This window comes from Tenrec ecaudatus, chromosome 12 (assembly GCF_050624435.1).
Source record: "Tenrec ecaudatus isolate mTenEca1 chromosome 12, mTenEca1.hap1, whole genome shotgun sequence".
Lineage (NCBI taxonomy): Eukaryota > Metazoa > Chordata > Mammalia > Afrosoricida > Tenrecidae > Tenrec > Tenrec ecaudatus.
The window spans coordinates 131,026,782-131,053,097 of NC_134541.1; the positions used below are offsets into that span (position 1 = coordinate 131,026,782).

Consider the following 26,316-nt stretch of genomic DNA (forward strand, 5'->3'; position numbering starts at 1 on the left):
TTTTTCCTTTCAAATGCAGTTCTTTTCCAACTTCGCCTGCAATGAGCTTTGGTGCTGAGTTTGGGGGGAGGGGACAGCGTGTGAAAAAGAAAGGGGCAAACAAACCAAAAGACCCCAGTGACTGGCACACGGTCTTGTCCTGGGCAAGCCCAGGCTCGGGGTGATCGGATGCAGAGCTGTCCCCCACCCCACCCCCACCCCCAGGGCTCTGTGGTCCCGAGGCACGGGTGCGTGGGTGGGGCCAGCCACTGCCCAGGGAAAGCGTAGAGCTGGCTGGGTGAGGGAGGAGGCTGTGTCTGTGTGTGCGCGTGTGTGCATATAATAGGCTACGTTAGAAAATCCTCTCTCTGTATAAATATAAAACACCGGTATCCAAACAAGACACCAACAGCGAACTAAAGTGCTTGACAGGAGGGGAGGGTCTGTGTGTGTGTGCGCGCGTGTGTGTGTGCACGCATGTGCGCGCGTGTGTGTGCCGAGGAGCACTAACCCTGGCTACCTCAGTGAGGAGGGGGCTTGGAAAGCCAAGCCCTCCAGGCCTCATGCCTGCCTGGAGGTGGGGAGAAGCAGGGGCACTGGGCCCCAGGGCTTTCTAATCAGCATGCTGGGCAGCGCCCCACCACCACCTCCCCGCCCTACTTTGCCCACCGTTTTGCTTTCTGTTCTTGAGAGAACAGCATTGGGAAACTGGTGGGGGTGTGTGTGGGGGGGGGGGTCTGCCCGCTGTGCCTGCCTGTCTGCAGACAGGGCCCAGATGAGGGGCAATGCTTGTAAGCGGAGGAGGGTAGGGGAGGCGGCGGCAGTGGCTTTTCACCCTAGTCAGGGATTTGAAGACACAAACACCAGCACGCCCCAAGCCCAGGCCCTACCTTCACTCCGGGGTGGGCTTGCCTGCATGGGGGCTGGGCACGGAGGGCAGGAGGAAGCCTTTGGGGCAGCTGGCCCAGGAAGCTGCCCTTTCTCTGTAAGCCCCAAGCAAGCATTAGCCCCTCCAACCATCCCCCAGCTGCGCACCCTGCGCAACAAGGCTCCTGGGATCAGATCACAGCCGTGCCCACAGGCATTGGTCCCCCAAGCTCAGGGGAGTAGAGAGGCCCTCACTTCTGGACGCAGTGCTACAAGAAGGGGTTGGTGGTTGGAGGCTTGGAGGCAAAGGGACTTGACGATGCTCCGGTCTGTAGAGAGACAAGAAAAGGTTGTATTAGATTAAAGGAGGGGGGAAATCATGGGAGAAATGCAGTTCAGGGTTCCCTCAGCATCTCAGCATGCCTCTGCTGTGGGAAGTCGGGGGGGGGGGCAATAAGAGGCCACAGAGGGCAGGGCCAGGAGGAGCTGGGCTTGGGAATGCTTAGACGTCCATGGGGAAGGGCTGTGAGATCTAACCCACAAGCCCCTCTCTGCTTGGAAGGATTCTGTCCTCAACGCCCTGCAGGAAAGAGCGCAGACCCCCTTGGAGCCCCTGTCCCTGCAGGGCGCTGCCTCCTCACCATGAAGGGGTTGGTGGAGGTCCCGGCTGGCTGTCCTTGTAGCCTCTGCCCCAGCTTGGCCAGTCTCACGTCTCCAAAGGAAGAACCTGGCAGGGCCGAACAATCAGTTGGTTGAAGTCACCCTGCCTCACAGGCTGGTGCTGGCTGACCCCACGCCACCTCTCGAGACCAAACCCAAACCCACTTACTGCCCTCCAGTCAGAGGCCCACAGGCCAGAGCAGACCCCTGTGAACTCCTGAGACTGTAACCCCCCGGCCCCCGCCCCAGCGAGCTGCACTACATTTGAGGGAGCAGGGCTTGTGCGCCAACAGCCGCCACAGCGCCCTTCACAGCAGCCAGAGGGCAGAACGATGCAAGTGCCGATGAGCAGATGGCCAGAGCAGCGACCCCCTGCCTGCCTGCAGTGGACGCTACTGGGCCACAGAGCTGGGAGGCCCGACGTGAGCCTCTGGACGAGCGAACCTGGCAGAGGCTGTCACCTTAGTGCATGAAACATGCACGTCTCCAGAGACCACTTCTTAGTGCTTCCTGGGAGGGAGGAGGGGGGTGCTGCTTAGGGGGCATTGAGTTCATGTTCACGGTGGTGGGATGATTTGGAAAAGGAGACTGAAGATGAGGCACACTTGAATGAAGCCAGTGTCACTGAGTATACAGTGGAAACCTCTCTCCCCCCTCCCCCAGAGGTAGGTGTCTTCCCTCCCTGACAGTCCCCTACTGGTTAGCCGGGATGGGAGGCCCTGAGGCTCCTGTGTATGCTGTGGGGGGAGGGCTGGGGTGGGCATGGGCGAGGTCTCACCGTTCTGCTGCTGAGTTATGGCCGGCTGCGAGGGAAACGTCGGGGGTGGGAAGGTGCCCACGAAGCCCCCAGTCGGAGGCACTGTCTGGGGGTAGCCAGGTCCTGGGGAATGAGGAACACAGGCTCAGGTCAACTTTTCGAAGGTTGGCTAGAGAGCTGCGCACCAGTCAGGGTGTGGGCAGGTGGACCCCTGCCCCTACCCCTGGGTGGGTAGGAAGGTCTCTGGCTTGGCCAGTAGGAGGGAGGAGTTGTGGGGAGGGAGGCAGGACTAGGACCCTCCACCTGCCTGCAGGGGGCCTGGGCTGTTAATCTGACACTAACCAGTTGTGTGACACCAGTCTCATGACTGCACACAACCTCTGGAGGTGGCCTCTCCTGGCCTGCAGGGCTCTGGACTCTGACAGCACACTAGTTGGGAGCAGGGACCAGGCCCGCACCAGGGCTCTGGTTTCCAAGCCCACAGACAGTCTGAACTGCAGCCCGGCTCCTCCCTCCATCCCTCGCCGCAGTGCGCTCCTTTGGGTCACGTGAGTGAATGTGAAACACTTGGCACCATGCTGGGCACCTGGGGCAGCTCTGGTAGCTCTCCCTGGTCTCTCTTCTTGGCCGAAAGGTTTAAAACCAAACACACGGCCACTGAGTTGATGTCAACTCAAAGTGACCCAGTAAGACAGGGTAGAACTGTCTCTGTGGGTTTCCGAGACTGTCACTCTTTATAGGAGTAGAGAACCCTGTCTTTCTCCCGAGCAGCGGCTGGTGGCTTCCAACTGCTGGACCCAGTGCATAACCACGACACCACCAGGGCTCCCAAAGGTGTAGGGGAGTCCACGTTTATTGGAGGGGGGGGCGCGAGCTAGAGGAAGCAAAGCAAGGCTGGGCTCCCGGGGCCCCACAGTGGGCCACTGTTACGAACAGTCAGCAGCACCCCCCTTCCACCCCCGGTGCTGGCTCAGGTCAGCAAATGAACTGGCTGCTGTCACGTCGATTCCAGTGCAGTCGCCTGATGGTAACCACGGCCATCAAGTCGATTCTGTCTCACAGTGACCTGATACGGGATTTCCCTGCTGTAAATCTTTATGGGAGCTAATAGCTTCACCTGATCATGACCTTGAAGTCAGCAATCCAACCTTCGCCGACCCCAGGGCTCCCTACCCAAACCTGACTCACTGCCACTGAGCCGATGCTGACTCCTAGCGACCCTGTGGGGCAGGGCAGAACTGCCCCCGCGACCCTGCAAGACTGCCACTGTTTACGGAGAAAGTCCCATCTTTCTTTCCTAGGGATCTTTAGCTGTGTTTGTCCCCCCCACACCCCAATCCTAAAATTCTCCCTCTGTGTGTCTTGGGTGTTCTACTTCTGCCCATTAGGTGGCCTGGGGCATTCAGTGGGTCTGGCTGGTAAAAGTGGGCCAGGGAAGGCCACCCGCCCAGGGGGAGGAGCAGTACATTTGTGACCTGGAGTCTTACCTGCAGCCAAGCCATTGGGCTGGAAGGGGTTGGTGGGAAGCAGCTGGGGGTGAGCAGCAGGTGCCGTGAAGGGGTTGGTGAAGGCTGGGGCAGCAGAGAGAGCGAGAGATCATTGTTTTTCACCTGCTTGGTGTCCCCCTGAATCTCAGTGGGCCTCCCTCTCCAGCCCCAATTCACCCAGAATCCTCAACTGCTTCCTGGCCACGGATCCTGTCTCTGGGTCTCCAGGGGTAGGACTCACCTCCAAAGGCAAATCCTACGCCGCCGCCAGCTGGGGCTGACTGGAGTGCGGGGACAGGGCCAGTCATCCCGAAGATGCTGCAGTGTGGAGAAGGAGGCCAGGGCTGAGCCCGAGGGGCGGCCTTCACAAGGATGGGAAATCGGAGGCACTGCCCTCCCCCTAGTGATCAGCCTACCTGTTAGGGATCCCTCCAGTGGAGCCCGCGGGACCCAGGATGCTGCCCACATCTGTGAGGCTGTGAGGCTGGCTGGCAGGCCCCAGAGGAGAGACGCCAAATGGAGTCCCCTGGCTGCTCCCTGGACAGTCACAGAAAACAGAGCCGGTTATGTCTGGAGAGAGCCAGGGGCAGGGGGAGACATGCGGGAGGGCGATGGCCTGAGTAGGACCAACCGGGCCTCCCCTGAGCCGGTCTAGTTTTTCTAGGGGTCCCCATGTGGGAGTCTGGCAAAGGTCCAGGGAAACTCTTAAGCAGTTTGTCTCACGGCAAGCGGCACGAGGCCCCATCATTCTGAGAAGGGCACTCCATCGGCCTGTCAAAGTCACATGCATGCAGCAGAACCCTCCGTCTACCTGTAACCTGTAAAGCAGCTTCCTTTAGGGGTGTGCAGGGAGACTGGATTACTGCAGCGAGGGGAACTGTCTGCGGGCTGACAGATCCCAGGGCCTCCATGACTGTCTGCGGGGCACATGCTGACCATGTAGGTCAGCAGACTGATTCTTGGGGGTCTCCCCCACTTGCTGCCCCGGTGACTTTGCCACATTTCCTCTCGGTTTCTCTGTCGAGACCCCGTGAGAGAAGCGAGTGTCTGCACAGGTGTGGAGCGCCATCACACCGCTGCTAAGAGAGGCTGCGTCCCAACGGAATTCAGATGTGGCAGCAGATGGACCCAAACCCTCCAAAAAGTAGACACTGGGGAGGGGCTCCATCTGGAGAGAAGAGGAAGGACTAGGGAGAGGCAGAGAAGCTGCAGGAGCGGAAAGGGGAGGACACAAAGCCAGGCTTCCTCTCAACGCTTCCCGCCTCCGCTGCCCCGAAAAAGCACGGCCCGCTTTCTTGTTGGGAAAGGTTTGTCCGGTGTTTGTCCGGCCACAGCCCCAGAACTACCATGCAATCTTCACGTGCTTTCTTCTCTAAGGGCTTGGGGGGTAAAACCACAATTAAAAACTAAAAGTGCCCACGAACCCATTGCCATTCAGTCGATTGCAACTGACGTGTCGCTATCCTGCAGGACCGAGGAGAACAGCCCCATCGGGTGTCCAGAGCTGACGGCCACACTGCGCACCCAGGAAGCACCCATGGTCTGAAGGGCCCACCTTCTGGACGGCAGCTCGCACTTACTCGGGCCTTCCCTAGGCGGTAAGTAGCACTCCACAATCACACCAGGGCATCACCCACGTGCCAGGCATGAAACATCCGCATCTACGACCCAGGCTCAAACTGAGTTATCTGGTGTACTTCCGTCTCTAACACCCCAGGAAGTGCTGGTTTGGAGCTTCCTCCTGGCTAGGCAAGGCAGCCACGGTACACACTAGCTCTTTCATCCCCCCCTCGCCCCCCCCCCCCCCCGGCCCAAAGGAGGGTCTAATACTGACTGACTCTCCAGGCCCCCGGCCTTTTCCTAGACTGGAGTTTCTGAGCTTACTTCCCACTTCATTGTTGCTCCCGCTTTCGAGTTCAAGAAGCTTCCTGCAGCGAGGACCCCAGGGCCTCAACCCGACTGGACCGCAGGCTGTGCTGTGTGTCTCTGTGGACACTAGGGGGCAGCGCTGGCCCTGGCCTGTGTGGGGGCCCTCAGTGCAGTCCCGCCGCTGCTGGTGGGCTTTGGACCCTGGTCCTCACTCCATGGTGTAGGATGTGTCTGTTGTCTGAGAGTGCTGTTTGAGAGATTTCCCCTCCCGACTCCCCCTCAGAAATGTAAAAATAAAAGCACGCTTGTCAGAAGAGACAGCCACCTCTCACTCGAATCTCCCTCCTGACTTCATACCCAGTGGTGCCTGGGGTCACTCTCTAGGCTGGAGGCGCCCTTGTGATCGCGGTGTGGTCCAAGTGAATTGAAGTGGCTACTTATCTGACATCATGTCACTGGCCCACTTGGGCCGGTTTCAATTGCCCAACAGAAATCTTGCTTTCTTCAAGAGAATGTGCCAACGCTCCTAGCAATGGGGCGGGGCCAGCACAGGGCAGGGCCTCATACATTTTGGCTGATGCTGGACTTGAGACTGCAGACAGTCTAATTTTTGTTTTGAGATGGCCACCCATGGGGCTGAGGGTTCAATGCGTGGGCTGCCTGCCTGCCGTCCGGCCGCATCCTCTCTGGGGCGGTGGTGGGAGAGAAGGGGGCGGGCAGTCAGCCGGAGCGCAGTCACATGTGCTAAGACCGAACTTCAGAAGCGACCGATCTGAAATAACCTCAAGGAGGTTGATTCATTTGGCTTTCCCAAGATCAGCTGGGATTGGGCATGTTCAGGTCAGGGTGGCACAGCCACAGACGACTTAATACTTCCACTTCCAGGAACACAGAGCTCTTGCTACATGGGTATTACGATACCAATTAACACTTCCACCGGCAGTGCCCAGGAGGACTCACTAGCTCCTCACAGCCCTGGCCAGGATTCCATCTGAAACTCTTCACCAATAGAATGTGTAGGGTCATCAATCAGATGGGTAGGGTCATGATCACCCCTCACAGCCTATTCTTCCCTGAGTAGTTAGGCTGAAGATATTAGACTTTTCTGGGTTATTACTGGGTTGTGTTTCTGGCTTATTAATTGATTTTTCTTTCTTATATGGGTTTTAAAATACATATTTTGAATATTCGTTTCTTGTTAATATTAGTATCTTTTCCCTGCCTAGTTCATGGCTTCTTAAGCTTTTGTACATCTCTTACCAAAAAGAATGTGACTTATGTAATTTCCATTTTTTTTAGACTTTCTGGACATCTTTCCCCTGGTATGTAGTCACACTGTGTCAGAGTGATATGCTTGAAGACGACAGGGGACTGAATGCGTCTGAATGGTGGCATTGGCTGGTGAAGACGGACGGTGTAAAGCACCGTGACTGCCAGAGAACCAACCAACCAATCTGTCTTGGAGGAAATACAACCAGAGTGCATCTTAGAACTGAAAAGCTGGGGTGGTGAGACTTCATCTCACACGCTGTGGACAGGGTGTTGGGAGAGCCCAGAGAGACCGATTCAGGGGTCGTAGCAATGGCTCCAACGCAGCCCTGTGCCAGGGCAGGCAGTGTTTCTCTTGTCCCACATAGGATTTTCAACTGACTAACGGCACCTGACTACACATACCTGTTTTTACATCTTTTTCATGTATTGTGTCTGGTGGGTATACAGTTCTACTTATGAAGCTGAACTTGTTCAAGTGGTCCTCGGAGTGCTGGAGGCCCCTCCTACAGACTGACGGTATTCTCATGGCACCTCATCGTTTCGCTGTAGGAATTTCAAGGCTAGGGTGTCACTAAGTTCCTGACTGTGAGGACTCCTTAGTGAATTTTAACTTTTAATAGATATAAAATGTCTCTTTTTGTCCCATTCAGAAAAATCCCAACCAAACAAAGCAGGCAGCCAGTCTACAGGGCACAGTGAGCAGGCTGTGGGCAGGTCTGGGCTCTGGTCCCATCTCTGCTACTCTGCAGGCTACCCAACTAGGCAAACCGGTTAATTGCTGCCTCTGTAAAATGTCTCAACGCTAAAGGTTTCTTCTGGATCGCAAAACTCTATGACCAGATGACAGGAGAGCTGGACTTTTCCCCTTGGGTGGGAGGGAGGAATCACTTACCGAAACTGTAACTTCCAGTTAGCATCCGACTGGCTGGCAGGGAGGGTGAGGAGGGAAAGGATGTGGGCGCCCAGGGGAGAGAGAGAGAGAGAGTCAGTCAGTCCATCTCTGGCTATCTTCACATGCACTGTGCAGCTCGCTAGCTGCCTTCCCAGGCTTTTAGGACATACAAAGGGACAGGGCAGCCCCACAGCTATTCAGAAGGTTAAGGAGGAACCAAATGCTGTCAGTTTCCCCTGACACAGCACGAAGTTAAGGGGGGGGGGTGAGGCCTCCTGTAGACTCCCTTGAACTCTCCCCAACTCCTAGACCTCTTTGCGCAGTAGAGCAGCACAGACAACCAGGAAGTGTGAGAGAAAATGTCATGCCCATTCTCAGTCCTAGCGTTCCGGTCATCCGGCTTTCCTGGTCAGAAACTGCCTAGGGTCTACACCGAACAACTCCAGCTACACCTGTGGCCATTTTTGTCCTCATGAAGAATAAAAAGCAAAGAGTTCCCTCTTCCAGACAAGAATCCGTGAGACCTTTCATCCTTGTCTTGTGCTGCTTCTCCTTCTCTGTTTGTCTCCCCTTTACTCAGGCCCACAGGCTGGTCGAGATGCGAACCAAGGGTGACTATGGAGCTGCAAAACTGGATGCAGGGCAAAGGGAGAAAGGGAACCAGCGGGCAGTTTACCTGTGGGTGTGGGCTGGGCCTGAAATGGGGCCTGGCCAGCTGGAGGAATATTTCCAAATGTAGATGAGCTGGGGCTACTGCCAAAGGCATCAAAGTTGGCAAAGCCTCCATGGGATGGTGTCTGTCCTATAGGGGAGGGAATATAGGGACATCGAGATAATATATGTAAATGCCTTTGTATAAATGTACACTAATTCTAAAGGAGGCCTGGGGTAGGGCAGCCACACCCACTGGGGGAGACCTCCGAGTTCCCTCCCCACCATTTGCTATCCTTGCTCCATGAAGTAGTAACATTTTGTTATTACTACTAGGTTGGGAACGACATGGAAGAGAAACCATGATTGTGTCTGTGGGGAAGGGAGGCTGAAAAAGCAAGAGAACCTCTGTTGCTCAACCTTTTAGCTGCTATTGCTGGTCTTTGGGAAGAGGGCAGGGGAAATGAAGCACATGATAATCCCATCCCCCTGCAACCATTTGAATAGAGAGAGAGGACCATCGAAAGGCTACTTCCAGTGTCCTGACAGGAAGTGCTGGAAGCGCTGAGCTGATAGCTTACAGCCAAACTCCCAGACACAATCCCTACTGGATGCGCTTGCCTCCAACTCTCCCATCTCTAGGCTCTGAGTTACCACCATGTGCATGCCCAGGAGGAGACCCAGGCCGCGTGCAACTCCATTACTTCACAGGAGGGAAAGCCTGCCGCTGCAGGGTACATGATCATGGGGAGGTTCTCACCCCCAGGCCCACTTACCCCCAAACGCTGGGAATCCAGCAAAAGTTGGTGCTGTCTGTGGAGCGGCAAAGGGGTCTCCACCAATGTCGGCCAGCAGGTCAGTGCTGGCTTTCTTGACAGACGAGTGGGCAGGGGCCTGGGAGCTCCGTGGCTGGGCTATCCGAGCCTGAGCCTGGCTGGCGGACTTGAAGGAGAAGGAATAGCAGACAGCATGTGAAATCCCAGACGTGACCAGGCCTCCAAGACCCCCAGGCTTCCCCAGGAGAGCACGTGGAGAGGGAAGAATGAGTCATTAATTGTCTCCAGCTGGGAGGCTGCTTAGCAGCAGCAGCTGCACTGGCCCCCAGAATTCCACTTTTACAGTGCACTGGCCACAGTAGCCCTGGGGTGCATAGGAATGGAGCCCGTCTGTCTGCTCGGTTTTTCACATCTTCCCCTTTCCCAGGTGCCGGCAGATCCCTTCTGTGTTTCCTAGTGGAGTTGATGCTCTCACTTCTCCAAATACCTCTTCCTGTGGGCTTCCTGCTTCCCACAGGTACCAGTCCTGAAGGTCCAGGATCAAGACATGGGCAACAGAGGGCTGAGGACTGACGCACAGCTCTCCCACTGCTGGCCACAAAGCCCAGGGATGGTTCAGGAGAGCGATGCCTCGCTCCCTCGCTAGCACCCCAAGTTAACGTGCAGATCTGATAGTTACCTGGTTGGAGGTGGATGCAGCAGCTGAGAGAGAGGGCACAGGGTCACCCAGAAGTGTCCGCAGGGGCTTCCCTTCAGGGGCTGAGCCCTGGATAGGGGTGGAGGCACTGCCTTTGGTATAAGTGGGCCCTTTTACTTGGTCTGGGGGGACGTACCTTTGAGAAAGAATAGTTAGGCTGAAGGAGGGGATAAAACCTTGGACCATCCTCCGCCTGGGGAGACAGCCCTTTCTCATCTTTGCTCTGAGTCAAAGAGAATCCCACCATGTTCTGGCCACCATGAGTTTCCCCTCGACTGTCAGCTGCTTCATTGTGACTCTGCAAGAAGGTTCCGTTTGCTCTGGCTTATGCCAGCCCTCCCCCCGCCCCCCGCCGTGCTCTTTGAGACCCCTTGGACCATCTGTGTTTCACGGAATAAGACGTGAGAATCCTGGTGACCGTGAGATCTTATTTTCCAACTTTGTACTCAAGGACCTCCTTTTTAGTTCCGGGGTGTCTCTCCAAACTCCTGCTCAGTCCCGTACCCACAGCGTCGACACTCACAATCCAGAGTCCATTCTGAGACTTTGGAAAAACCCCTTACTCCTCCTCCAGTGTGGGTGAGCCCTACTGTGACCACCTCGGGAGGAGCTCCAAACTGCTGTTTTGTACACACCAACTGCTAGCTCTCTTCATTGTCTTCTCCGCCCCACCAACCATAGGAAGGACTCCTTGGGAAGGAAAAGGCTAGGGAGAACGACTAACACAAGGGGATACGGCACAAAGCAATTGGAAGCGAGCTTCTAGCCATCTTGCCCGCGTAAGAGATGATCTGTAAAATGAAGGAAGCTACACTCCCACATGCGTATCGCCTTCCAGGTGGTCTGCGGTCTCTCCAGATGAAGGGACATAGTCACGCAGGGTCGGGGACTGGCAACAAGTTGTCCTTTTGTGTCAAGTTCTTACTTAGAGGCCAGTACTTGGCTGTAACTGATTGGGATCCCTCACAGTTGACTCAACCCAAGTTCAGTCTTGGAAATAAGTCCAAATTCAACTCTGGGAATTGAGAAACCTATGACATATGTCTCCATTAGAATCTCTTTCCTCCTCCTTACTTACCATCTCTTCTTCTCATATTTCTCCTGGAGAAACTCCTTCACCTTCTGCGGATCCCTGGAATCTGGTACTAAGGATGTCCGGGCATCAAAAAGACCCAGCCAGATCTTCCTGCAGACCTGAAGGAATGGAGCCAGGACTTGGAGCAGAAAACCACGAAGTGGGAAAGACCGCCCTTCCACTGTCTTTCTCCATACTTCTTTTGGGAGCTTGGACACAGAGCTAGGATCTGGTTACAGAGCAAACAGGATCCCTCCTCCTTCACAGAGCTTGGAATCAAGTGGAGAGGTCATCCCTGAGATAAATAATTTATCTCTGCATATGGTCACAAATGGAAAGTAGAAGGCCATGACTTAGGGGAACTAAACTTGAAAGTGGGCTTGGGGGACAATTTTCTGAACTGTGCCTTCTGCCAGGCCCTGAACTAAGTTAATTACCTGTAAACTGGGAGTAGGTACTGCTAACACTCAAGAGGGGAACGTACGACCAACAGAGGTGGCTGGGGAAGGGTTTAAGGGAGTCAAGTACGGTTGTCCAGGCTCCTGTCAGCAGGGTTGGCTCCATGGAATTCATACGCAGGGGGCTGGCCCTTCTGAGTCAACTGAGAAGCCATGTGCCTGCAGCTCTAGTTGCCTTCTCGTGCGCTGGGGGCAAGTCCCACAGGGAAACCGCCCCTCGCCTGGCTTCCTCCAGAAACGCACTTTGTATTCCTAAGACCCAATATACATACGACACGAGACCTGAAGCCAAAGAAAGCCGAAGGCCCGTGGAAACAGTGTGCTGCCCACTCAGCAAGGCCAGAAGAACAAGACGGCGCCTGGCTTCCACTACTAACCGCTCTTACAGGGGTCACACTAGAGGGTCCTGAGAAGGCAGGGGAGGAGAAAAATGTCCAGCAAAACCCAAAGTATAAAAGCGACCAGGATTACTGGCCAGGTAGAGACTGGTGGAACCACTCCGTTACCCTGCAGGTCTGGAACTCACTCACCCCCTTAGCTCAACTTTTCAGTCCAACAATGGGTGGGTCTGCGAGGGGCAGACTGCCACGAGGGAGGCGTGCACACCTTGGAATGATCAACCACTGGAGAGCCGGAGAGCGGCACTTACCCAGGGACTAAGTACAGGAGGGCCAGACACGGAGGCGGGATGGGGACACCGCTGTTGCATCACGGATTATAACAAACGAGATGAGATATGTGCCTGAATTGCTGGAGGGACAATTGCTCTGTAAGCCTTCAGTGGACAGGGCAGCTGACTGCCTCGTGTGCTCCCCTGGGAGTGGCCGGTGGGTTCCGATTGCAGGCCTTTGGGCTAGCAGCCAAGCACTGCAGCCCCTGTGTCACCAGACCTCCTCCTCCATACTGGGGGAGGGAAAAAAAAAAACTCAAAGAGACACTGTGTCCCGCACAATCCACCATGCAAGACCAAAAGGGCAGCCTGGGCCCAGGGATAGAGAGACAAGGAAGGAGGACAGGGGAAACAGGCAGCAGCGGCAGGAAGTGGCCAGGGTGCTTGCTGTATCAAGGTCACAAACCAAAAAGCGTGGGAACTGTCGGCGGGAAAACCAATTTTCAAACGTTGGCCCAAATCACAGTAAAAAGTTAAAAGGGAACGAGAAGCAAAAACCTGCCGTGCTGCTTCTAGAATTCCGAGGCAAGGCAGGCTCCTAGCCGTTCTGAAGGGCCGCTCACCTCGTTCCCACGGGACTGAAGGAAGAGGACTTCCGGCTCGGTGAAAGTTGTCATGGAGATGGACTTGACTCGATGGGGTGGGTTCAGGCCCCTCCTGTGGGGGAGAAGGTGATGGTTACACTCAGCCCTGCAGGTGTGGTTCTGAGCAGGAGAAAGGACAAAACTGAGCGCAGCCAGAACCCCTTGCCTAAGGTACTGCCCATTTCAAAGGAAGAAGGAAACCGTGGATGGTTTGGAGGTGGCAACGTTGTTACGAGGTGGGTTGTGACCCACAAGGTCAGCAGTTTGAAACCACCCGCTGCTCCTGGGAAGTACGATGGGGCGTTGGTCTCCTGTCAATAGCCAGTCTCAGAAACCCCCTGGGGCAGTTCTACCCTGTGATTGGGCCACTCTGAGTTTGGTCTTCTAATGAGAGGCAGAGAAGAGCCCGGAACATTGGGACTCCAGTCATTCCGCCTACGCAGCAGCCTCCTCTCCCTTAGCTCAGAACCCCAAAGTTCTGATGCTCAGCCACGATCAACCCATCCCCACTTCCTCTTTTACCATGGTTTTGGGCTGAGAGCATATACCTTCAAGGTCCCAGAACCCATGGAAATACAAGTCTCTTCCACATGAGGGTAGGAAGAACTAAAGGCCTGTGACTACTCCTGATAAAGATGGGAACGAAGACAAAACACTAGAGTGGCGGCTCCTCCTCTTGCGTCCATAGAAGCCAGAAGGGCAGTGGGGATGGGGAGGGCCCCTCTTCTTTCAGAAGAGATCTCTGGGAATCATGCTCCAGGCTACCTTTCCATGGGGGAGCAGGGAATCAAGTCCAACAACCAGAGAGGGTATCGGCACATGCCAGGAATGCATGCATTCCTGGAGCGGTGGCTTAGTGCCTGCCCTGTGAGTTCTGGGCTCCCCCAGGGGTCCAGTTTTGCCCTCAGAAACCTGTGGAGCTTCCACCAGTAAAGGCTTCTTGTCCCAGCCTCAACTGGTCTCCTGAGGGATCCAGGAGAGGAATTTGGAACTGAGTCAGGCACGGTGTCGTACGTTTCCCTTTCCTTATCCCTCAGGGTTAGACGTCCATCTTGATCTGAGTCGTCTCCGCAGGCTGTTACTCCTCTGGGATAACAGGGGAAATCGAGAATCTAAAATGCAAGTAACACCCAGAGAGGGCCCGGCCAACGTCCTCAGAAGAAAGCAAGGGAGGAGAAGAGAGAGTCAAACTGACCAAACAGAAACTCCCGCATTTCATGAAGAAGCTGGGGAAAACACACCATGCTTTCGAGGGACAAAGGTAGAACCAAGGTACTCCTGCTAAGTCTGGTGGTGCTCTTGGGTCAGCACTGAACTGCTGACCATCAGGCTGAAAGTTCACCTCCCGTCCCCAGTCTCTCCAAGGGAGAGACATGAGACTTTTCACGACCCCTGGGTAATTTACAGTCTTGGAGGCCTTATGTAAGGTTACTGTAAGTCAAAATAGACTTACAGCAGTTTGGGGGTGTTGTTGCTTGGTTTTTGGTGGGTCTAGGTCTTGGAGAATGGTAGACTACGAGATGGCTTTAAACAGTTCTTGGGAAAATGGAATTTAGAGATAACGGAATTTTTACCTGAACTTTTTGAAGCCTCTCATATCTGTCAGCTTAAGTACGGCCCTGGGGAAGATGGACTGAGGCTGTCAGAGATAACAGAGAAGGGTAGCTGCCTTTCTGGGTGACCTGCTAGACTTTTCAGCAGAGGGTTTCAAAGTCTCCCTTAAAAAGACAAGTGCTGGCAAAGAGGAATGATACCCCAAGGAAAGACAAGAGCAGGGAAAACCAAAGGCCAGGCTTGGTTTCCGCAAGTCAAACAATAGCAGCTCCTCAACTTCATCTGCCCCCAGACTCTCCTCCTCTGAAGCCTCCCTAGCTAATGGCTTGATTTGGCTTTGTTTTTAATTCCAGCCAGCCTGGTTTAAGACTCTTTTTCATCTCAACTACTAAGCCCCCCCCCCAACCCCCCCCCCCCACAGAAAGCTAGGTTTTTCGAATGCCTAGCCTAAAGAGAGCCTCCTGTCTGTGATCCTTGCCCTCTTCTTTACCTCCGACTAATAAACACGGACTTGCCAAAAGACAAAGGCACTGGGGGATCCAAAATCAGAGCAACTACTATTTGATCAACAGGAGCTTCTAACAGGGGCTCAGGAAGAAGCAAGCGGAACAAGACTCGAAATCATAAAAGAGGCCAGGCTTACTGGGCAGACAGAGACTGGTGGAACCCCTAAGACTATGACCCATAGGCCCCATTCAGGTCTGGAACTGAACTTACTCTTTGGCTCGATTTTCAGCAAAATAGCAGGTTCTACATACGGACAACAGCATGATGTAGGGTCTATGTAGGGCCAACACCGCCAATGAGATATGCACACCTTAGAAAAAGCAACCATTTGAGCATTTATCCAAAGACAGAGTTCAGGAGGAGGAATGGAAATAAGAAACGGGGAGGAGGTGGAACAAGAGGAGAGTGTAAGGAAGGAGAGGAAACGTGTATGAATTGTTCAGTGTAAAACTGATGACCCACGCTGTAAACTTTCACCCAATTCACAAGGAAAAGTTATAAGGAAGAAAGCATGAAGGACTCGGGGAGCCTGGGAAAGGCACTTGTCAACAGGGCAGTGGGCTCTCAGACAGGTCAGGGGCACGGTGAGTTGGGGATGCAGCATTCAGGGAAGGTCAGGGAATGACTAGTGACGGGAAAGAGAGCATGGATTATGTTCACACAAGAAAAACAGAGTCCAAGCCTGTCACACGCAAAAAGGTCACTGGCATTTCCTGAAAGGACGGCCTGGAACTGTCAGCGAAGTGCATGAACTCCCGAAGACACCAACCCAGAGGGGGTGCTTAGAACACCTGGCGTTCCTGTGGCTGAGCTCGCAGAGGAGGCTTTGTTTTGATGTGTGGAGGAAAGAAGTGGTCTGAAGGAACAGGATGTCTCCACTGCACAGTACAGAAAGCATTGTTCTGACCTTGACGTCCGCCTGCCCAGTTACCTATCACCAGCGCCAGGGAAAATGCTTTGCAGGCCCACACTTGGAAGCCCAGGTAGGGGTTCCATGGCCTAGGAGTCAGAGTACCTGCTTCTGAATCAGAAAGAGGCCATGCTGCTGTGACAGGCAGTTTAGAAACCAGAACTCCTCTCCTCCCAGAGCCGGAGTCAGATGGTCTAGGTGTGTCGCGTCTCCCTGCGTGCATGGCAGGCTCCTGCAATGGGCCTTGAGTGACACAGACCCAATTCCTTAAGCCCAACTCGAGTTTTCCCAGCGTAGCTCTCTGGCGCTTTCCGGAAGGCGTGAGAGCCAGAATGGAAGGTGGTCCTGCCTTTCCATTTGCCGCAATCAATTCCCTTCTCTTATCTCTAGCCAGGAGGTTTTAGGGACACGAGAGATGCATTTGTTTCCCCCGGACAGGGCAGGTTCTTCCAAATGAGAGCAAGCAAGTAGGATTGAAACTGTAATTCAGCCCCGTCATGTGCTCTTGATCACTTCAGTTTCTTTTTCTCTGGGCAGCTACGTGGCCATGAGGGCTCCGGATCACTCAAGTAAATGCAACCATTGGGAGATGCTCACGCTGGCCGACTCCCTTCTCTCCTTCCTCTCCCCGTCGAGTCTAGGAAGCTGCATTTTCGCAGATCCCACACTTTTTGTTTTCCTGTGGTCATCCGTCACCCACAAGCTGGCTCACACTCTGCTTCTCTCTTGCTTCACGAAAGCCTCAAACCTGTTCAGCTGCTCAGATAAGATGGGTTGTCAGGTCAACAATGGAAAAAGCCAGTTCCACCCAGCACCTCAGGTCTTTTATTTGTGCCAGATTTTGGCTTGGGACTTACTTGCCTCAGAAGACTTGTGTTCCAATTCCTGCACCCCAGATTGCATTTCTATGCTCCTGGGACTGGCCGCCTCTGCTTCTGAGCAGGCCATAGCTAAGCCTGTTTCATTCTGACCCCCCGGAACTCACACAGTCCTAAGCCAGGGCCAATTCCACCCATTTTAGGCAACCTTTCATAATCCCCAGACTCCTGCGTCAATCTCCTGCCTCCTTTTCAAACTCCATCTGAATACTTTTTTACACTCCACCCTCCTTTGGCAATTTACTTCCTTCCAGACACGTGGTCCTTCTGATAAAATATCTACAGCTGTAATTTAGTGCCTGAATTTAATCTGCCCGCCTCGGCCCAGCAGAAGTAAATATAAAAGGTCAAATTGGGGGGTGAGGGGTGGCGATGGCGGGTTGGTACAAAAACAGCAGCAAGGTACGTTGATACTTCTCCAACCCAGACTCATGGGAAAGTGCTGACGTACTGAACAAACACGTATTAGAATTTTCCTTCAATGGAGCTATAAGCGCTTCCACTAGGAACCACTAGCAGTCACACAGGGAAACCAAGGCACAGGAGGGTGAAAACCTGTCAAAAAATAAACAGCTAACAAGCACATCACTTGACCACCTAGCCCAGAGCTCTGTCCAAGGTAGTGCAGAATCTTATCAGTCAAGCTGCACCAAAGTAGATGAGTATCTGCTACTTAACCCTGAAAGGGGGTGGGCTATAGGATGAGCCCTGGTGGCGCAGTGGTTACATCTTTGGCTGTCATCCTCACGATCGGCAGTTCAAAACCACTAGGCCGTCTGAGGGAGAAAGCTGGAGCTCCTGTAACACAACAGTTACAGCTTCAGAAACATGCAGGGCCAGTTCTACCCCTCCTAGAGGCTCACTGTGAGTGAGCTTCACGCATGTCGCATATACTCGGCTGACCAAGAGTTCGTGTCCAAGAGCGGTCTTCATTCCTGAAGTCAATGAGACCTCGGGTGTAAACATGCTCTCTCTCTACAGAACCGTGGTGTATCCAGAGACGGCAGGCAAACCCGGCCAAGAGACAACATTAGAGGCACTGCCTTAGGAATGGATCCTTTTACTATCAATCTTTGTCCCACCCTAAGCTTGCAGTGACCAACACATAACTAACCAAACAAGCAGGTGCATGCAAGGGTAAGTCAAAAAGTATTGCGACTAGGGGTGCTAGTTCATATAGGTTTGGGTTTATTCCGGACAAAATGCTCGTAAGCACATCCCTGTGGGCAGGGGATGACTGAAGACAAGCTCATTCAGACACACACTTCTCTGTAAGGTGCCTTAGAATAAAAAAAGAAAGATCCAGTCAAAGCAGTGTGCTTCCAAGAGGCTCTGCTGGACCAGCTGTAGTCAGTGCGGGCAGGCCAGCTCAGAAGGTTACAGCGACTGTATCCGGGGAAGTTCAGTGGGGTCCTCTTGATAGGCTTTCGCGGACATCATGGGGGTTTAAGATAGAGTTTCAAGAAAACTTAAAAACTGCACCCAAGAGAAAAAGGCCAGGAAAGTTGAGCCCATGGACATTTTTTTCTCTTACAGCAATGCACCTGTTTATTCCTTGAGGGTGGCAAGGGCTGTCTTAGGAGCATTTTATTGGGGAACCCCTCCATCAGGGTAGGTAATATCTAGCCCGTGGGCTGTGTAAAACCCAAACTACACTCACTGCCATTGAGCCAATGCTCACTCACAGCAACCCTGTCGGACAGGGGAGAACTGCCCTGTGGGGTTCTGAGATGGTCACTTACTAGGGGCGTAGGATTCTTTTAGCTTCCTCCCACAGAGTGCTGGTGGCCTCACACTGCTGGCTTTGTGGTTAGCAGAATCACCACGCCCCCGGGGCTCCTGTGGCTGGCTCACAGAATCCTCGGTTTCAGCTAACCTCACACAGCGCACCAAAGAGAGGCAGTTCTAGCCACCATATTAGGGGTGAGTTAATGAAATGGTTGACCACACATAACAGGTTCATTTATAAGTTGATCATTGTTTACGTGGCCTTCGAATGGTGTTATAAATATCCAAATGGCCCTTGGCAGAAAAAAAGGCTCCCCAGGCCTACTTAGATGGAAGCTATGGAGAAAAAACATTAACTTCGGACTTTGATGTTTTTGTTTACTAAAAGGGTCTGGAGATTCCTAGCCGTGCTTTTTGACGTGGCTTGGTACGAGTAGTTCCTGGACCATCACTGAGTTCCACTCCTACCTCCGTCCTCGGCCCGCTTTGTGTGCATGCTGTCACGGTGAGATTTGTAGCCAGCATCAGTGACTCACACTCTTGTCTTGGTACATAGAGGCTCTACTCAGCCCCAGACCTTCTAACGTATCTTTAAGTCCATCATCATCATCACAATAGTGTGATGTACATGGCAAAATAGTGCCTGTTTTTTCCTACAAACCATTATATGTACCTCAATTTTTTTAATATGCTAGGTTTTATGGTGGGAGAAAAATGAGGCTTTCTACTCTGTAAAGATTTATAATCTTGGAAATCCACATGGGCAGTTCTACTCTGTCCGACAGGGTCATTGTGAGTCAGATATGATTGGGTGGCAGTGAGTTAAGTTGCAGGGAGGTTCCATTGGGGTTGATTCCTAAAGTCAGGGTTTGTAACTCGGGGGCTGCTTGTATCCAGGTTAGGGACATCAGATATCGGAAGGCAACCACATGAACAAAACTAGGTCAGATTTGGGAACGACAATTGTGGCAGCATGTATGTAAATTTAGAAACCAGCAGCCTCATTCTCAGGTCCTCACACCAAGACTGTGGGTTTTTGCTACAGCTGATAAAATATCTCTAATTTTAAAAAAAGCAAGCAAGCATGAGCTCAGACATGCAGGGATGAAGCCAAGCCTTACCCACCCACCGACTTTAGAATCTGGATTTTTTTCTCCAGCTCTTAGGAGACTCAGCGTTGATGCACAGTCAGCTTTGCTGCAGCCCCGCCAGCCAGCTAGGAACTCCAGTAATTCTGCTAGCTGTCCCCACCAACTAACCACTCACGCTTCATTGTTCAGCTTTCACGTACATACGTGACAATGGAAAATTCCATGGCTTGGGTTCAGCGCACCTCAGTCCTCCAAGTGACATCTTTTTTCTGGACAATTTAAAGAGGTTCTTCGAAGCGAGCTGCCCAGTGCAATATGCTCCACGTCCCAACTTCTGCTTCAAAGCGTGCAGATCCCAGTAAAACGAAATCCTTGACAACTTCGATCTTTCCTCCATTTTTTATGATGCTGCCTCTTGGCCCGGTTGTGAGGCTTTTTGTTTTACATGGCGATGTTATCCGTACTGGAGGCTCCATACAGTTAGTTGCTGTCAAGTGCTGTCTAATTGATTCCAACTCACAGCCCACCTGTGTACGACAGACGGAAAGCCCGCCCGGTCCTGCGCCAGCCTCACAATTAGTCTCACCTGTGAGCCCATTGTTGCAGCCGCTGTCTCCATCCATCTTATTAGCAGTTAGTAAGAGAATCCACATCAAATTAAAACCACAATTAGGTAACACTCCACTCCCAGCAGGATCGCAATGATCAGAAAAATAAACGTGAACGTGTCGGCTCGTGTGCGGGTAACGGCATTGTCACGCAGTGCTGTGGGAATGTGAGGTGTGCGCGCCATCACTGTGGAACACGCTTTGACAACTATGCGGTTCACCACGGACGCGCTGGCCCCTAGCTCCCTACCTAGGTGTGCGCAGCCCACAGCTCGACTGGACAGGCACGGAGGGAAACAGAAAGTGGGGAGCTACTGTCTACGCCATGACCAAGTTTGGTTTACAACGGGGACAAGTTCTGGAGAGAGAGAGAGTGGCAATGGTTAGAGAAATTGAGAAGATACTCAGCCAACATAGATTGTACCAAGATTACAGTGGCAGAACTTACGCAGCGAGGAACACGATAAAAATAGTTTAAAAGCAAGACGATCCACGTCAGTGGGACCCACAGTGGCACACTCACTCCCAGAAAGCCTATGATAATAAAAAAATGAGGTGCATGCAATAGTTTGTCACAACAGGCACTATTTTGAGGTATACATCAAAATGCCACCATTACTGTATCACAGGTTTCACCTGCTCCCCGAAAGCAGAGCATACCTGTGGGCACTGTCATAAACCACAGGGGCATCAAGTGGAGACGCACTTACCATTGATTTATAGGGGACAATTTTTGAGCATTCCCAGGCCTGAAAAGTAACCTACCAAATCATACCAAATAACACACAAAACCTAAAACAGCACCAACACCTAGCGTTTCACAGACGTTGATGGCAATTCGGGGGAGAAGCTTGGCCAATTCACTCTCTCTGCCAAACTAGCTGCAGGCTGGTTTTGCTTTCCTTTTCAGGTATTGAAAGAAAACAGGTACTTACGAATGCAGGCCTTTTGTTAAGGGAACTTTCAAAACACAAGTGATGCCTGTATGGGGGTGGTGGTGGTGGAGGGGGCTTCCAAAAGTTGGAGGAAAAATTCCATTATCTTTAATTTCACTTGCCCACCAGCTTTTTGAAGCCCCTTATATTATGTGAAAGATGAATTCATGTATCTGGAAGTGCTTCTTTAATGCTTTTAAAAGACACACTAAATGCTAAGACAAACATCTAACTGGCATTAGCCATCCATCTTACCTAAGGGTTCTACCTTAATGTACAAGGTGGACTTACTGACAGATTGAGGTCTGCCAGGAGAAGGATCTCTGGTGCTACCTTTGAGTAAGAGTGGGTTTGCTAACCCTAAGCCTGGCGGATTGAGCCCAGCTGTGAGAAAGATGTAGCTGTCTGCTCTCTTAAATATTTATAGCCCCAGGAAACCTAAATAAGATCACTGTGAGTGGTAAACAAGCTGCCATCCAGCCGAGAAGCAACAAAGCCCACATGGAAGAAGCACATCAGCCTGTGTGATCACCAGGTGTCGAAGGGATCAGGTATCAGGCATCAAAGAACAAAAAATCCTATCAGTGTGAAAGGGGGGGAGTGCAGATTGGGGACCTAAAGCCCATCTGTAGACAACTGGACATCTTACAGAAGGGACACAGGGAGAAGACGAGCCAGTCAGGGTGCAGTGTAGCAATGATTAAACATACAACTTTCTTCTTTCCTCTAGTTCCTAAATACTTCCTCCCCTCCTCCCCCACCCCCCCTATCATGATCCCAATTCTACCTTACAAATCTGGCTAGACCAGAGGATGTACACTGGTACAGATAGGAACTGGAAGCACAGGGAATCCAGGACAGATGACCCCTTCAGGACCAGTGGTGATACTGGGAGGGTGGAGGGAAGGTGGGGTAGAAAGGAGGAACCAATTACAGGGATCTACATATAACTTCCTCCCTGGGGGTTGGCCAACAAAGAAGTGGGTGAAGGGAGATGTCGGACAGTGTAAGACATGACAAAATAGTAAAAATTTATAAATTACCAAGCATTCATGAGGGAGGGGGAAAATGAGGAGCTGATACCTAGGGCTCAAGTAGAAAGCAGATGTTTTGAGAATGATGATGGCAACCAATGTACAAATGTGCTTGACACAATGAATGGATGGATGGATTGTGATAAGAGTCATACGAACCCCTAATAAAATGATTAAAAAAAAGAGCTGTAAGAACCCTAAATAAAATGATCTTACACACACACACACACACACACACACACACACACACACACACACAATCACTGTGAGTTGTACTCGACGCCCCATGGCTTTCTGAAACTGTAAATCATTACGAGTAGAAAGCCTCCTCTTCTCCCGGGTTTGATTTTTTTTTCGGGGAGGGGGGGGGGTGTGGGTGAGGGATAGTGCTCAGGACCCCTGGAGATGCTCTTAACTTGCACAAAGATGAGAGCTTCTCTTTGTACCACACCGCTAACCCATAATGCCCTGTGTCTGACTTCAGAGCTCGAGCTCTCTCTCTGCAATGGCAGAATGATGTCTCGAGATCCCAACCCCATAAGGATTGTGGTTGTTGCTGTTAGGGTCCGACTCACACCCACGTCACCACAACAAAACACTGCCCGGTCCTGTGCCATCCTCCCGACTGTGCTTGTGGTTGAGCCCAGCGATGCAGCCGCTCTGTCCATCCTTCTTGTCGAAGGTCTTCCTCTTTTTGCTGCCCTGCTACTTTACCAAGCCTGGTGTCCTTCTCCTGGGACTGGTCTCTCCTGATAAATTGTCCAAAATACGTGAGATAAAGTCTTGCCAACCCAGCCTCTGAAGGAGCATTCTGGATGTTCTTCCAAGAAGAGATGTGTTGGTTCTTTTGACAATGCATGGTATTTTCCGTGTTCTTCACCAGCGCCATACGCAAATGCTTCAATTCTTCTTCAGTCTTCCTTCCTTCAATATCTAACTTTCACAAGCAGGAGGCAACTGAAAAGACGAGGGCTGAGGTCAGCACACTCAATCCTCCTGTACGGCCAGTGCTTACAGACTGCCCGGGGCTTGACAGGCGCTTCATCAAATTTGTTGATTAACTAATTGACTATCAGCTTTGACTTCCCACCAATCTGCAGGTTTAAGATGTGTCACCCTGGAGCCACACTGCCCCACCTCCTGCTGGACTGTGTGTCCTCCATCTGCATTTTCTGTCTCTCATTCTGCTGACAGCTCTCTTGCCAGCTACCAGCCTTCCCACCAAATTCACTGCCATCGTGTCAATTCTGACTCATAGCGAGCCTATAAAACAGAATAGAACTGTCCCTGTGGACTTCCAAGACTGTCAATCTTTACGGAACTGGAAAGCCTCATCTTACTCCTAGGGAGAGGTTGGTGGTTTAGAACTCCTGACCTTGCAGTTAGCAGGCCAATGGGTAACTCACTACACTATAAGGCCTCCTCAGCCCTTCCCACAGCACACCAAAAGGGCACAAGTAACTAGATCCCTTTAAATGGCTTATCTGCCTTGCCCTAGTCACTGCTAATTAGAACTCTAATTAGCAAATGAGAGCTGCCACCAGAACCCAGGCAGCTAGTCACAGCCAGAGAAACCAGAGCTTTCTTACAGTTTCTGATAGTTCTCTGCTTAGGATCTCAGCATGCCTTCAGTTCTGCTTCACTTATTGGTGACCTCTTGGTTCTGCCTATCCTGCTAACCAAGCGGTGGCCTAGCTTCTTTCTCAACTACCCAAATGGGAAGGGGTTTCAAGACTTCCATGGGAAAATATGATTGCCTTTTCATGGAAATAATTCATCCTGAACTTTTGGAAGCCCCACATATGAGCCAAAGTCAAGAATCACTCCCATAATGCTCAATACTACACAAAAACATCCTTCTTAGAATTTTTTTGATACTGGAAATATTCTGTGTCATGGCATAGCTCTAAGAAGCTAGGTACCCAGTTTGGTAAACAGACATGCTGGATGGCATCAGGCCTCACTAGTCAACCAGTCCTTAGGCTGCATCTACCTCCACCCTATAGAGGTGTTGGGCTTCTCATTCCTGAGATCAACAATAGTGACCACAAGGAAAGGAGGGGAGACCCTGTAAACTGTGCATGGATATTGAAAGAGTTAACTTTTTTTGGTGAAAGAAGATAGGTTTCTAATATGTCCCAGATCCCTAAGCTCTCCTTCTGTCCTGATTGAGTGAACAGTCATTATGGAAAGGAAATGTTCTCGATCGGACACCTTAGACCAGGAGCTATAAACGACGAAAAAGGTTATCAGTGCTTCTGTGGGAATGCATCAATATTTGTTCTGTTCCCCCTAGGACCTAGATTCAGCTAGACCATCACCTTTAGCTCCCTGCTTCCCTTGATTAAGTTTCTCCAGACACTAATGATAAGTTTCCTTTTTATAACTGGATCATCAGGCACCGTGCTGTCCTTTCCTACTTTATGTTATAAATACTCCTAAACCTTGTTCCTTCTCTCCCCAGAGGACTGGTGCCAGTCTCAACGCTCTGTCCTCTTGCTTCATCTGAATCTCTAGCTCAACTTGTAACCCATTTTCCTGCTTCGGTTCGCAGTCACGGTCCCAAGATTCACTGTGGCTATTCCAATGAAGTTACATGCATCTTCGCAACTCCCTAACTGAGGCTGATCTGAACTTGAAAGAGAGATCATCCTCAACTGAATCTTATGAGACCTCACTCCTCATTCCTGGTCTGCCATGATCATATCAAACAACACATGTTGAAAACAACAACGTCCCATATGGTGTTGGATTCAACCACTAGCCCATTCTTGGCTTCAGTTTCCCATCTGGCATGCAAAAAAAACCACAAAAAAACAAACCAAAAAAACCCCAAAGAACAATGTCGCTACCTCCCTGTCTTTTGAAGGTGTAGAAAAGTTTCACCTGATTATAAAAACCACCACCACTGCACAAAACAATGTTTTAAATAAATGTATCTATTTGTTATAGACTCTCTATTATATGCATGGACATTCGATAGAGGTAGCACACGTCTCTCTGCAGATATGGACAGCAGAGATCCAGGCCTGATAGTAAACGTTATATGCATCTAAGCAAACAGTTCTCTGAGGAGGGACAAAGAAGAACCCTCTACAGACCCAGATAGCTGGACTAGTAGCACCGCGGTGGCAACTGAGCTCGGGCATGGCCAAGTGCAGCGCGCAGATAATGTAGCACGCTCACCCGAACCCCGCTCAAGCTAGAAAGAGTTTGCTGGAGGCAATGTGTCCTATAAGCCAGGCCTGTGGCTTGCCTTCCAGAAGGTCAAGTCTTGAAAACCCTATGAGGCAGGACGAGGTTGCACACATGGGGCCCGCCAAGTCCCCCAACCTGCAACCACACCAGAATCCAGCCAGCGACTGGAGCTGCCGGACGCGGGGGGTGGGGGGGGTGGGGGTGGGTGGGTAGGATTCCACTGAAAGGTGGCTCATCTGGATGGCTGGCTCTTTCGAAAAGTGAAGCTACCTCCAGGGTCACCCGCCGGCGCATCACCCCAATTTCATAAGCAGCACTCCAAAGTCCTGGCAGCTTGGGCTCCCTACCTGGACACCTGAACTGGTGCCAACCGGTCGCTCGTCTCCGTGCTGTCCGCCCCCGTCCCCCCTGCCCCCGGTTTAAATTACCGGTCTTAAATGGGTTTCGGGTCTCAAGCTCCAAGAAGGGGACTTGCCAGAAGGCAGGGAGGCACTTCCCCTCCACCCGCCACCCGGCTTTCCCCACCTTTTGCCTTTCTAGCCCTCCACAACCACGAAGTTGCCTTTAAATGGGGCTGTCCGTCTGGGGGCTGGGGGACCCTTCAAAGTCCCCACCCGGGGGTTTCCTCGCCCCCCTGGCGTGTTACTCCATTTCTCTCAGGGGCTCCTCCTTTGCCATCATCCACCTACCTCCCTTGCAGCCTCCACATAATTTCTCCCTTCCCCTTCTCCACGACATCTCCGCACCAGACCCTTAAGGGGACCTTCTCCCCATCCTCGGCCCGTCCCCCCTTCACGCCCCCGCCCCCGCGGCCCCCAACACCCCGCAAACCGCCCTCCCCCCGCCCACTCACAGGAGGCCGGAGCAGGTGGTGCAGACGAAGCTGCCCACGGTGATGTCCACGTAGGTGACCCCGCGCTGGGCGCACTCGAAGCAGTGGCGGTTCCCGGCCTGGCTGCAGCCGCCCAGCTCGCGCACCCGGCGACACCACACCTCCGAGGCCGCCTCCGCCTCTGCCTTCCCTCCGCCGCCGACCCCGCCGCCGGGGCCTGGGCCCTTCTTCGCCGCCATCACCATCACTGCCCGCTCGCTCGAACCTTCGCCCCTTCAACTCCGGCCGCCTTCCCGCCTCCTCAGCCGCCTCCGCGCGCTCCGCTACCCCGACAGAAGCCCAAGCAG

General features: G+C 52.4%; 1 protein-coding gene across 1 annotated transcript; it reads right to left on the bottom strand.

The window, feature by feature from the left end:
* Positions 1 to 26,316, bottom strand: AGFG2 (ArfGAP with FG repeats 2). Its single transcript, XM_075564955.1, has 13 exons — positions 25,991 to 26,316; positions 12,674 to 12,767; positions 10,986 to 11,101; positions 9,890 to 10,043; positions 9,211 to 9,376; positions 8,460 to 8,585; positions 7,784 to 7,816; positions 4,167 to 4,287; positions 3,992 to 4,068; positions 3,751 to 3,834; positions 2,285 to 2,386; positions 1,488 to 1,573; positions 1 to 1,175 (listed from the first exon to the last, which is right to left on the bottom strand). The coding sequence occupies exons 1-13, from the start codon at positions 26,212 to 26,214 to the stop codon at positions 1,116 to 1,118; spliced, it is 1,443 nt and encodes a 480-aa protein (XP_075421070.1). The 5' UTR covers positions 26,215 to 26,316; the 3' UTR covers positions 1 to 1,115.

Coding starts and splice junctions, on each gene's coding strand:
- AGFG2 (XM_075564955.1), bottom strand. CDS start 26,214: ATGGTGATGGCGGCGAAGAAGGGCCCAGGCCCCGGCGGCGGGGTCGGC. Junction 3,835..3,991: donor CGTAGGATTTGCCTTTGGAG/GTGAGTCCTACC, acceptor CTGCTGCCCCAG/CCTTCACCAACCCCTTCACG. Junction 2,387..3,750: donor GCCCAATGGCTTGGCTGCAG/GTAAGACTCCAG, acceptor CTCATTCCCCAG/GACCTGGCTACCCCCAGACA.